Below are 13,111 nucleotides of genomic sequence, written 5' to 3' on the forward strand. Positions count from 1 at the left end.
TGTCTTTCGGGTGCATGCATCCAGGATGTAACAGAAAGGATAGGATGACTCGTCAAGCCCACAAATTATTATCCTTTCTTGCTGATCTATGTGGGAACAAATGATACTGCCTGGAATGTATCAAAAGAGACTAAGTGGCTCTGGGTTCAGAAGTTGAAGGAGCTGAGAGCACAGGTTGAGTTTTCATCAGTTCTTCCTGTCAAAGGCTGTGGTTTAGGATGGGAAAGAAGAATACTGCAAATAAATGACTGGTTATGTAGATGGTGTCATTAGGTAAGGTTTGGATTTCTGGACCATGGTTTACACTTTTGAGATAAAGCTCTTCTATTGAGAGATGTTTTGCACCTCATGAAAGTAAGAAAAAAAGGTGTTTGGTAAGGGCCTTACTAACCTAATATGGAGGGCTTTAAACTAAATGGTATGGGGGAGTGAAACAATAATTCAAAACCTAGTATGATGCCAATAACCAGAGATAAGAACATTAAAGTTTTGCAGAAAGTGGCAATACACTAGGTAACAACTCATAGGTACATAAAGAAATTAAAACCTCGCGGTTCATAAAACATGGATTCTGATGTCTCTACACTAATGTTCAGAGTATGGGAAACAAGCAGGAGAAACTGAAAGTCCTAATAAAGGAAGGGAACTATGACATAATAGGGATTATGGAAATTTGGTGGGATGACACTCACAATTGGAATATTAGGATTCAGGGTACAACTTTTTTAAAAGGAACAGATAAATAAGGAAGGGGGGAGGAGAACCATTATATGTGAAGGAGGTATATACTTGTGAGGAAGTACGTGAATCTGAGCATGGAAGTTCAGTTGAGAGTCTCTGGGTAAAAATAAAAGTAAGAAATAACAGTAATATTGTGGTGGGGATCTCCTATAGACCATCAAACCAGACAGAGAACTTAGATGAGATACTCCTGCGCCAGAATGCAAAGCTCTTAAAGAGAAGGGACTCAGTAGTCATGGGAGATTACAATTACCTGGACATCCGTTGGAAGTCCAACTCTGCTAAAAATGAAAGGTCAAATAAATTTCTGACTTGTCTTGCTGACAATTTCATTTTCCAGAAAGTGGAGAAGGAAACAAGGGGACCTGCTATCTTGGACTTGATTCTCAATAGGAAAGAACTGGTTGATGAAGAAGTAGTAGTGGGCACCCTGGGTTGTAATGACCATGTGATTTTGGAATTTACAGTCTTGGGGAAGGGAAAAGCTGTACATAGTCAGACATATAGGTTGGACTTCAGGAAAGCAAATTCTGACAAACTTAGAGTGATACTGGATAAAATTCCATGGCCAGAAATACTTAAGGAGAAGGGAGTTCAAGAAGGGTGGGAATTCCTTAATGTAAATACTGCACAGTTTTCATTAATGATGAGCTTTATGTTTGTTTAATCATAGAAAATTTATTCAGTAATAAAGCTGTATCAGGCAAGACCAGGTCTTGCTAGAAAGACAGGTTGCTTACCTGTAACTGTAGATCTTCGAGTGGTCATCTGTGCATTCACACTCATGGGATAGTGCGCCTGCGCCGATCCCCGAATCGGTACCTGAAAAAGCCCGGGATTTTTCCGCGTTCGGTGCCAATGGGCATGCGCAGGCGTCCCAATGCGCATGCCCACCGGCGCCAGCGCGGGGATCCCGCCAGTTCCTTCCTGACCGCTGGAAGCTCCTACTGGAGGGAGACTGTCAGCAGTGGGGAAGGAGGGCGGGTAGTGTGAATGCACAGATGACCACTCGAAGATCTACAGTTACAGGTAAGCAACCTGTCTATCTTCTTCGTGGTCTCTGTGCTTCACACTCATGGGAGATTAGCAAGCAAAGCATACCTGGAGGCGGGAAGACGGTCAACCTGAAGAAACAGCTTGCAGCACCGCAGCTCCCAACCGAGTCCTCTGCTGAGCATGCACGTCCAGCGCGTAGTGCTTCATGAAGGCATGCGGAGAAGACCAGGTAGCTGCCTTGCAGACATCAGAAAGGGACGCACCCTTCAGGAATGCCACCGACGTGGCCATCGCCCTTGTGGAGTGCCCACGAACTGGTCCAGGTAAAGGCTTCTTCGCCAACAAATAACAAAGTTTGATTGTCTCAGTAAGCCACTTCGAAAGTCTCTGAGACGAAATTTTGGACCCTAACTTGGGGGCAGAATAGGAGACAAAAAGCTGCTTGTCTTTACGAAAACCCCGTGAACGATTTAAATAAAACAGGAGGGCACGCTTAACGTCCAGCGCATGCAACCTGCGTTCCTCATCCGAGGAAGGACTAGGGTAAAACGTAGGTAACCAAACTTCTAAATTAAGGTGAAACTGGGAAACCACCTTGGGAAGAAAAGTGATGTCTGGAGCTAAAGAAACCCCTGCTTCCCTAAAGGCAAGGTAGGGGTAGTCACAACGCATCGCCGTGACCTCCCCCACACGACGTGCTGAAGTGATGGCAACTAAAAATGCAGTCTTCCAAGACAAAAGTTGTAAGGAACACGTTGCCATGGGTTCAAAGGGACGATGAGTCAACTTGTTCAGAACCAACGTCAAGTCCCACAACTGAGGAGGGGATCTAGAGGGAGGATGAAGGTGGAACAGTCCCTTCATGAACCTTTTGGAATGAGGGTGAGCGAAAACAGAGTAACCCTCCACTGAACCATGGAAAGCAGAAATAGCTGCCAGATAAACCTTGATGGAGAATACCAGCCCCTCATCCACCAAAGCCAATAAAAATTCAAAAATTGCCGAAAGTCCGACAGAGTCAGGCGGCACAGGAGAGTCAGCCACAAAGGTACTAAACTTCTTCCACTTCCTCTCGTAAGAGGCACGGGTGGAAGGCTTCCTGCTGCTTAGGAGAACTTGCTGGACCCTGGTAGAAAAACCTAATTGTCGATGAACCACGCCGTCAACTTCAGGTGTGGCACGTTGTGGTGGAGCACGTGCCCGCCCTGGGCCGACAACAGGTCCGTTTCTGCCGGGAACTGGTAAAAGACCCCCCTCGACTGTTGGAGAAGGATCGAGAACCAATTCTGACGGGGCCACCAAGGAGTCACCAGGATGCAACGTGGCCTCTCCTGCACTAGCTTGTGAACTACCCTTGTCAGCAGAGGCAAGGGTGGGAACATATAAAGGAACCAGCCCCCCCACGGAAGTAGGAGTCCGTCTCCCAGCAAGGCTGGATCCGCACCTCCCCTGGCACAGAACAAGGGGCACTTCTTGTTTTCCGCTGTTGCGAAAACATCTAGCTGTGGGTACCCCCAGAGTTGGAACACAGGCTCTAGGAACCGCCATTGTAGTTCCCATTCGTGTGGAGAAGCTCCACCCCTGCTGAGAGAGTCCGCCTGTATGTCGAGGATCCCCGGCAGATGTGTTGCCTTCACAAAAATGTCCAACTGGAGGCACTCCATCCAGAGATCCATCGCCAGCGAGCACAACCTGCGAGACACTGTCCCTCCCTGTCGGTTGATATAGCACAGGGCAGTGGTATTGTCCGTAAGCAGCGCCACAGTCCTCCCTGCTATTAGTGGACGGAAAGAACGAAGGGCAAAGTGAACTGCCAGCAGTTCCAGGTAATTTATGTGGCACCGACTCAGCTTCGGTGACCACTGACCTCCTACACATAGATCTTCCAGGTGAGCTCCCCACCCCCACAGGGAAGCATCGGTAGCGATAGTCACGGTAGGGGTTGGAAGGTGGAAGGGAGCCCCTTGGCAGATGTTGCTCTCCGACCCCCACCATAGCAGAGATTGGAGAGTCGCAGGAGGGATAGTGAACCTCTTTCGAGGAGAGTCTATGAGAGGACGAAAATGGCGCAAGAACCACAGTTGAAGACCCCTCATTCGCAGTCTTGCGAAACGTAGCACGCTTGTCGTCGCAGCCATCAACCCCAGCATCCGCTGGAGCTGGTGGGCCGTACCCCACTGTCGCCTTTGGAGAAGCTGTACCAGAGTGATGATGTCCTTTGCTCTCTGCGAAGGCAGAAACGCTCGGTGTTGATCTGTGTCCAGCAGAGCCCCTATGAAATGAACTGTCCTTGACGGAGTAAGATGGGATTTCTCCAGATTGACCTGCAACCCCAGAGTGTCCAGGAGATGCAGCGTGATGGCAATGTGTGTTGTTAGTTTCTCCCTCGACTCCGCCACAAGGAGCCAGTCGTCGATGTATGGGAAGACAACTACTCCCTGGAGACGAAGGTGGGCAGCCACCACACTCATCAGTTTCGTGAACACCCGAGGAGCAGTAGACAGTCCAAATGGCAGGGCCCTGAACTGGAAGTGCCGAGCACCCACTGCAAACCTTAGGAAACACCTGAACGCAGGATGAATGCTGACGTGGAAGTAAGCATCCTTGAGGTCCAGGGTCGCCATCCAGTCTCCCTGATTGATGAGGGGCAGGATTGTTTGCAGCGTGGCCATTCTGAACTTCTGGTACAGAATAAATTTGTTCAGACTCCGAAGGTCCATGATAGGCCTCAGGCCGCCGTCCTGCTTGGGGACCAGGAAGTAGCGAGAGTAGAAGCCTCCTGTCCTGGCCTCCGGTGAAACTACCTCTATGGCTTGTTTCTGTAGGAGGTTGTTCACCTCTGCCAGCAGAGGTGGAGAAGGGGGAGTGGTAATAACCACGGACTGGTTCGGGGTCTGAACAAACTCTATTTTGTAGCCCTCTTTCACGATGGACAGAGCCCACCTGTCTGTGGAGATCAACTCCCAGGCAGGCAGGAAAGGGCATAGGCGGATGGATGAGATGCCAGTGGGGGTAACGACGCGTGCTTGCAGGAAGTCAAACCCCCTGCTTCTGGGGGCGAGCACCCTTGGGCTTGCTAGTCGGCTGGGTCCCGTAACGACTCCTGTTGTTGTCAGGGTAGGAGGGTCGTTCAGTCTGCGAAGGACGTGGACGCCATTGTTCAGGTGAGAACTTTTGGTAGGGTTTCCTCAACCAGGGCTTAGGCCATTGCTTGGACCTAGTAGCCTTGGGGGCAGCCTGGACACCCAGACTGCGGGAGGTTTTGACACTTTTGTCGAACTCCTGCAGCGCCGTGTCAGTCGTGGTGCTAAAGAGCCCATCACCCTCAAAGGGCAAGTCCTCAATGAAAGACTTAGTGTCCTGATGTAGAGCCGTCGACCGCAACCAGGAGTGGCGACGGATGCAGACCGCGGAAGTGATGGCTTTCGCTGACGCCTCCACCATATGTTTTGCTGCAGCCAGTTGCTGTCTGGCTACAGCAAGACCCTCTTTTTGTAGCTTTTTCGTAGCGGCTTTCTTGTCCTCACTCAGTGAGGAAAGAAAGGGGGAGAGCTGTTCCCACATGGCATACTGGTATCTAGCCATGCAGGCTGCATAGTTAGATACCTTGATGCCAAGTGCCCCCGCTGAATAAACTTTGCGGCCCATCCCGTCGATCTTCTTCCCTTCCTTATCGGGTGGGGAGGAATGAACCTTCCGCGCCTTAGAAGAGGAGGAAACGACCACTGAGTTTGGTTTTGGATGGGTAAAAAGAAACTCAGCTCCTGCTTCTTTGACCTTATACATATGGTCCAGCCGCTTGGATGAAACCAGTGTTGATGATGGTCTCTTCCAAGGCTCCTTAACTGCCTGGAGAATCACCTTGGTGACAGGTAAGGCGACAGCTGTGGACGTGTTCCTCTGCATGATATCGAACACGTTGTCGTCCACGATGGGCTCTGGTTGCGTCACAGGCAAATTAAGGGTGGCTGCAATCCTTCTTACAAGGTCCCCGTATGACTTCAGATCTTCCGACGGCGAAATCGGAAGATCCTCGGCCATCTGGGAGACCGGCGAAGGCTCCACATCTTGGTCCTCACTGTCCGATGCCGACGATGAAGACTCTCGGTGGGCAGACAGCATCGGTGTTAGCTCTCTCGGCGGAGATTGGACCGGTGGCGATGGTTGTCGATGGACATCGAGCGGGACCATGCGTCGTTCCGGGGGTATCGACACCGATGGCTTTCGGGACCGGTGCGATACCCCTGACATCGAGGAGAACTCCGATTCCTGCTCCCATTCAGGGTACTCTTCTGGGTACCAGTGGTAAGACTGGTACCGGGAGTAAGGAGGTTGCCACCTGCGCTGTTCCCACGGTGGTATCAGGAAGCGGCGAGGTGCTTGGTAAGGTTCCACCTCCCTTCTCTCTCGAGACCTCCTCCGGATCGGCTCGATGATCGGTGCCAAAGCGTCCAACTCCGACGTCGATCCGCTCAGAGTACGTCGACGGGAACCCGACGACGAGGACCGCTGGGTCAGGTCGATCTCATGGGCCTGCTCCGATGTCAACTGACGTGGTTGGATCGAGGGGCTGTGGCGCGGGGAGGCCAGGATCTTTTTAGGCGGTGCGTGAGTCACCGGTGTCGATGCATCGGCCGACGGTGAAGGAGTGCGGGGTCGCTTCCGCTTTTCCTTCGACTTCGCCTTCTTAGGAGCTCGGGTCCCCGAGTCCTCTCGGCGTTTTTTAGCGGGCGTGTCCACCGAACCCTCATGGGGACGTTTTGTGGGGCCGTGCTCTTCCGGCAGCTCAGTCAGAGTCAATGGAGCAACATCAGCCGATGCATACTCTTGTGCCGGGGTGTCCGTCGACTTCGGTGTCGAAACGGTTGCCATCGATTTTTGCGGGCGAAGCGCCGATTCGGTCAGAGCCGCCGATAGCCAGGCCGCACAGTTCTTCCTCGTCTGCTTCGAAAAGCGAAGGCAGTGCGGGCAAGCTTCTACACGGTGTGCCTCTCCCAAGCACAGCAGACACAAGGAATGGCCGTCTGGAGGGGCAATCTTTTTCCCGCAAGCATGACAGCGCTTGAAAAAACCCCAGCGACTGTCCATAGACAAGTAGTCGCAAAAAACTGCTCAGAGTCGTCTGAGGGGAAAAACTGGGGGAAAAAGAGGACGGAGCACCCCGAAGGGTAAACCGACCAACAATAGGGAAAAAAGATCTCTTTTTTTTTTTACAACTATAATAATAATAATAATATTTTATTTTTATATCCCGCCCTCCCCGCCAGGCGGGCTCAGGGCGGCTAACAGACATGGGAGTCCCATGATTCACATAAAACAACATGAACAATTAAAATATATCAATTACAAATAAGTTATTTAAAATAGGTAAAATATATAAAATAGGTGCTAAAATGCTGTAATCATAATGTACACAAGACGGCTAGATGTCCACTCGTTGGGTTAATCAGGTTCTATCTCGAAAGCCAGCTGGAAAAGAAATGTTTTGCAAGCCCTGCGGAATTGGTTCAGGTCCCGCAGGGCTCGCACCATCTCTGGAAGGTCGTTCCACCAACGAGGGGCTATCACCGAGAAGGCCTGCTCCCTAGTAGCCTTCAACCTAACTTCTCTTGGCCCAGGGATTGTTAGTAAGTTCTGAGAACTAGACCTCAGTGCTCTCTGGGGCACATATGGGGAGAGGCGGTCCTTTAGGTAGGCAGGTCCTTGGCCATATAGGGCTTTAAAGGTGATAACCAGCACCTTATAGCGAACACGGTATACAACCGGCAGCCAATGCAGATTCCGCAGCCCAGGCCGCGCAGGCTCCCACCGTGGTAGTCCCTCCAGCAGCCTGGCTGCCGCGTTCTGGACTACCTGAAGTCTCCGTGTTCGGTACAAGGGCAGCCCCATGTAGAGGGCATTGCAGTAGTCTAACCTCGAAGTGACCGTTGCGTGGATCACAGTTGCTAGGTCGGTGCGCTCCAAGAAGGGAGCCAACTGCCTCGCCCTCTTAAGATGGAAGAAGGCGGATCTAGCAGTGGCGGCCACCTGGGCCTCCATTGATAAGGAGGACTCCAGTAGCACTCCCAGGCTCTTGACTTTGCGCACTGGTACCAGTGGCGCACCGTCAAAGGCCGGTAAAGTAATCTCCCCTCCTGGCCCGCCGCGGCCCACGCAAAGGACCTCAGTCTTCGCCGGATTCAACTTCAGCCCGCTCAGCCTGAGCCAGTCAGCCACGGCTTGTAATGCCCGGTCCAAATTTGTAGGGACATCACCAGCCCGGTCGCCCATCAGTAGATAGAGCTGGGTGTCATCCGCATATTGATGACAACCCAGCCCGTACCTCCGTGCAATCTGGGCAAGGGGGCGCATAAAGATGTTAAACAGCATCGGGGAGAGAACTGCTCCCTGAGGCACTCCACAATGAAGTGGGTACCTCTGAGATAGCTCCCCCCCAATTGCCACCCTTTGTCCCCGACCATCAAGAAAGGAGGAGAGCCACTGTAAGGCTAGCCCCCGAATTCCTGCGTCGGCGAGGCGGCGGGTCAGCAGCCGATGGTCGACCATATCGAACGCAGCCGATAGGTCTAGCAACAGCAATACCGCCGAGCCGCCTCGATCCAGTTGTCGTCGGAGGTCATCCATGAGGGCGACCAGGACTGTTTCTGTCCCATGGCCCGGGCGAAAGCCAGACTGGCATGGGTCTAGGACGGAAGCGTCCTCCAGAAATTCCTGTAACTGCACCGCCACGGCCCTCTCAATAATTTTGCCTAAAAAGGGCAAATTTGAGACCGGCCCGTAGTGTGCCAGTTCGGCCGGGTCTGATGACGGTTTTTTCAAGAGAGGGCGGACCAATGCCTCTTTCAGGGGTGTTGGAAAAACACCTTCTGAAAGGGATCGATTTATAATATCCCGTATAGGATATCTTAATTCCTCCTGGCAGGCCTTAATTAGCCAGGAGGGGCATGGGTCCAGGTCACAAGTCATGGATCGTGCAGTGCCAAGAATTCTGTCGACTTCCTCCAAGCTGAGCGGGTCGAAGCAATCCAGAGTTAAATCAGAAGACACGCATTGGGCTTCGAGTCCACTTACTGCCTCCAACTAACTAACTAACTAACTACTATCTAACTATCTACACTAAGAAAATAAGAAACGGGCTAAGAAAAAACGAGAAGAAAGGCAAGGCCAAAACTCTCACCGACCGGGGAACAAGAAAGGTAAACCTCTCAGCGCATGCCTTTATTTTAGCAAAAGGATGCATATTTATTCCTGGTCTGCATTAGTAGCCTCTTCCCAGGCAATGGAAATGCAGAACTAACCCATGTTTTCTATACCTAAGTAGTAGTTTTGAATAAAAGCATTAAAATTCTGACACATACACGGGAGAGTGAATCTGAAGATGCTATTTTATGCATTTCAGTTTCATAAAAGTCAATAATTATTCTGTAGGAGTTTGTACAATAAAGTCAGTTGATAAGTTTTATGCCTCCTTTCAGATTTGTTTTAACCCACACATATACAGCTAGTTCATTTAAACAGAAATCAGACAATTAAGCTATTGAGACAATCCCTGGCCCAAAGAGCATCCAGCTATCCAGCCTAGTGGAGAGATCAGGGCCCTGCAGAACCTGACTTCATCTAGGATTGGCTTCCCCCTTCTTCTCCTTCCTCTTCTCACCCCTCCCCCTTTCCTTCTTATCAGACGATTATATACTGTCCCACCATTATACTTTTACGCCATCTTTTTACTGTACAGTAGCTGTATTCTGTTGATTTATTGTAATTATTTAATTTGTTAGTATATTGATTGTAATTATCATAATGTTTTAGACTGCATTTTTCATAATTTGTTGTTACTGGATCTGAGCCGGTTTTTGAGGAGAGCAGGTTATAATCTAATAAAATGAATAAATAAAAATAATACATAAAAATTAAATACCTGCACCAATCATGGTTATTGGAGATTCAATGTAAATCCATTCATCAGTGTATATGCCAGAATGTACAAAGATAAGTCCATCAAAGTGAGCTTCTTGAACTCCACCTAAAGCATCTTCAATGGTGTCATAATACTAAAAGAAAAATAATAATTTAAAGATAAATAGCCGCAGGTAAGGCATACCTATGCTCAATTAAAACAATCTGGAAACATACCAGCATATTCTCTCGTCCTTTATATCTTGCTGGGTTACTGTAGAAATGTTCAGCAAATCCTGGCTTTACATGGGCTCCTTTGTACTGAAGATGGGGAAAACACATTTTGAGATAAGCTTATGGTAAAATATGACCTATGATATTTTTTTCAAAGCAAACAAGTGCAACATTGAACAACTTCTGAGAATAAGTCATAGCACCCTGACATTAACCATACTCTACAGACAGACCTAGACTCCGGAGGAAGAAATGATGAAAGCTTGTTTAAATCTTCCTATTCCACTTTATAGCCTGTAGCCCTGAACATGGGAACTCTTTTCAAGGATTATTCTTTTGCCTACAGAACAATAAAGCTCATCCAAAAATAAGCAGTGTTTCTTCCTGGCATTTGCCAAGAAGCACTTGATATAGCAGGTTCTACTCTCTACTGTACTAAGAATAACTACATAAATTCAATTTAGGTACTTATTCTTAGTGCAGAAGAAAGTGGAACCCTCTTTCCATCTCAGTGCACTTGCGGCAGTTTATTTTCAACTACTGGATGCCTGGAGATGGTTAAACCCAAATGCCTAGTATTATATACTCTATGCCAATTAATTTGTATTCACAATTACATTTTTTCCTGGTTTTGCCAATAATCATGGCAAAAATCTAAGATGTTAAGATCCATCCTAGTGTATGTGCAGATCATGCTCTGGTTATTATTTCATGGGAACATGTAGGAAATGCTCCTAAACAATGGAGACTGGGGAGCTAATTACTTGTTTGCAGCAGTAAGAGAAGATGGTGAGGTGAGAGAAAGTAAGAGAAAGAGGTGAGGAATCTTAAATGTAGTAATTTTGAAGATTGATCTGAAGCAGTGGTGGTATAGGCTTCCCAACTGCCTAGGCCCAATAGAAAACTGCTGACTCACAGCCCCAGTTTCCCACTGTTGAGAAACTGAGGAGAAAAAAATGGCCTCCATAGTGATACTCTAGGAATTTCCCCTAGGCTCTATGGGAAATAGAGATCAGGGGAAATTCCTAGAGCATCACCTGGAACTGAATCACACTCTCCCCAGATATCATCCCCCCCACCCCATTCCACAATCTCCCAGCATTTCGGCAGACAGTATTAGAAACCCCAGGGGGCTGAAACATTACACTAGTGAGTGAACTGGGATGTCAGTGACGATATTCTAAAAATCAACTGAAGAGGATAAAGATGAGAGAGACAAAAGCAGAAGTGCTAAACAGGCTCACAGAGAAGACTGAAAGGACATCCTCACATCTCACATTTCTCCTCAATCTTTAATCAACTGAAGCATTCTAAGCAAAATAAAATAAGAATGACAAAGTTTTGTTTTTTTTTTAAAGATATTTATACCAGTTGCTGAAAGCTTTCCTTCCAGGGATTTGGGTGCTCATATTCTTCTGGATTAATCTGATAAAATTTCCCAGGTTCAGGATGCATCATTGGGCGTGTATACTCAAATACTTCCATATAGAGTCGTTTCCTGAACATAAAAAAGCACACAAAAACAAATTTGTAAATGTACTTGGATAGCATTTATCAAACTTAAAATATTAAAGGTTGTTGAAACAGAGAAACCTTGAACAATGCTGCAAATACTAAACTAACTGTATCTTCTTCTCACTGAACTGTATAAACCAACAAAAGAAAAGCACATTTTAAAAGACAGTTTGATGATCATCACTCTTCAGATCAGATAGGGCAATGACTCATTGCAAGCCCTGTTTGCGGTCCCACAGAGGGAGAAGCCAGCTGGGCAATGGGTGGCCACTGTGGCTACATACAGTGAAGTGGGATGGGCAGCAAAGGCAGTTGAGGGGCCAGGTGGCAGCAGCAGCAGGAAATCTTGGTCATCCCCCTCTAGAGCAGGCCTATGGTTAGGTTTGAACTGAGCTCAAAAGAAAGGGAGGGGGATATGACTCCTAAAAAATTGGCAAAGATCAATAAAAAGATGCCAGACAGATGTTGGAAATGTAGAAGACATGAAGGCTCTTTTTACCATATGTGGTGGACTTGTGAAAGAGCAAAGAAGTATTGGCAGATGATTCAACAAGAAATTTCAAAGATCTTGGGATATGAATTCAAGAAAGTAGCAGAGACTTTGTTATTGGGATTACAAATGGAAAAATTTCCAAAAGAAGATAGAACTTTGACCTGGTACTTGCTTTCAGCGGCTAGGACATTGTAATTAGACAGGAAAATTAGCTCTCAATTCAGTCCAGGCGGATCCATTGTCTTGAACTTCATTATCAATTGCAATTCAGCAGTCTCTCTTTCTAATCTCCCTTTGAAATTCCTTTGTAAGAGGCACTGCTACTCTTAAGGTCAGCAACTGAATCTTGTGGTTTCTAATGTCAAACTTATGTCCATTTCTTCTTTGCATCCTCCTGGACTGAATCTTCCAGGATGGAATTGAGACCTAAATTTCCTGTCTCATTACCAATGCTACTCCATGCCTACTACCCCTCTGCATATCATACCTAATCCAATCAAGCCTGCTATTGTAATTCACCTGCTATTGCCATATGACATCTGAAATCACCTTTATAAAGTTTATATCTCCGGTATCTTGTGCTACATTTTACTGCATGCATGGCCTAGCCCAACAAAGTGACATTTATGTCAGATCTGGCTTTCGTAACAAATCTGTTTGACAGCTCTGTATTGGAGGTATCATGCAGTGATGTTCTTATTCTTTGCTTGCTGCTTAATTTCTTTGTCACAACCTTAGGGTGGTATCAGTATGGGACCAGGTCCATTTTGGAAAAGCAGTCTGAGTGCCATTTTTACAGCATATCAGGATTTCAGCAAGGGATGCTGGGGTGAGGGTTTCAAGGGGCATGCCCAGCTCAAGTGGAAGGGGAGACCACTTAGTGGCGATTGCCTCTGTATAATCCTAAAACCTGCCGTTCCGTGGTTTTCCCACACCCCAGCTAACTGGCTTGGTGGGAAGGGGTGCATCAACTGGCAAGCGGGGTCAGTTGATACCAGATCCGGTGGACCCATGCTATGCCAATGCTTCATAAAGTTGTAACCTAGAAACATTGTGGCCATTTTATTCCATATTTATTCCAAAAATAAGAGATGCATGTGAAATATATATGTGGGTCAATATTTGAGGGGAGTGGGCATAAAAGAGACTGGCTATCAGTGAAGCAGAGCCAGAAGAAGTTTGTGGATTAAATACAAGTAAGGCTTCCACCACTGCTTAAAACGGAATATAGTGAAA

The 13,111-nt window shown here is 47.7% G+C and overlaps 1 protein-coding gene across 3 annotated transcripts in view; it reads right to left on the reverse strand.

Moving 5' to 3' along the window:
* FBXO11 (F-box protein 11) overlaps positions 1-13,111 on the reverse strand; it is a 170,676-nt gene that overhangs the window by 59,088 nt on the left and 98,477 nt on the right. For all 3 annotated transcript variants that reach the window (XR_009555909.1, XM_060248910.1, XM_060248908.1), the window contains exons 5-7: positions 11,236-11,365; positions 9,871-9,954; positions 9,656-9,788 (exon numbers count right to left, since the gene is read on the reverse strand). Coding sequence is in view for 2 of the 3 variants with exons in the window: in XM_060248910.1 (XP_060104893.1) it covers positions 9,656-9,788; positions 9,871-9,954; positions 11,236-11,365 (347 nt within the window). In the remaining variant the exon portion in view is untranslated. The remainder of the gene's footprint in view (positions 1-9,655; positions 9,789-9,870; positions 9,955-11,235; positions 11,366-13,111) is intronic.

The sequence above is a fragment of the Heteronotia binoei genome, chromosome 1 (genome assembly GCF_032191835.1).
Source record: "Heteronotia binoei isolate CCM8104 ecotype False Entrance Well chromosome 1, APGP_CSIRO_Hbin_v1, whole genome shotgun sequence".
Taxonomy (NCBI): domain Eukaryota; kingdom Metazoa; phylum Chordata; class Lepidosauria; order Squamata; family Gekkonidae; genus Heteronotia; species Heteronotia binoei.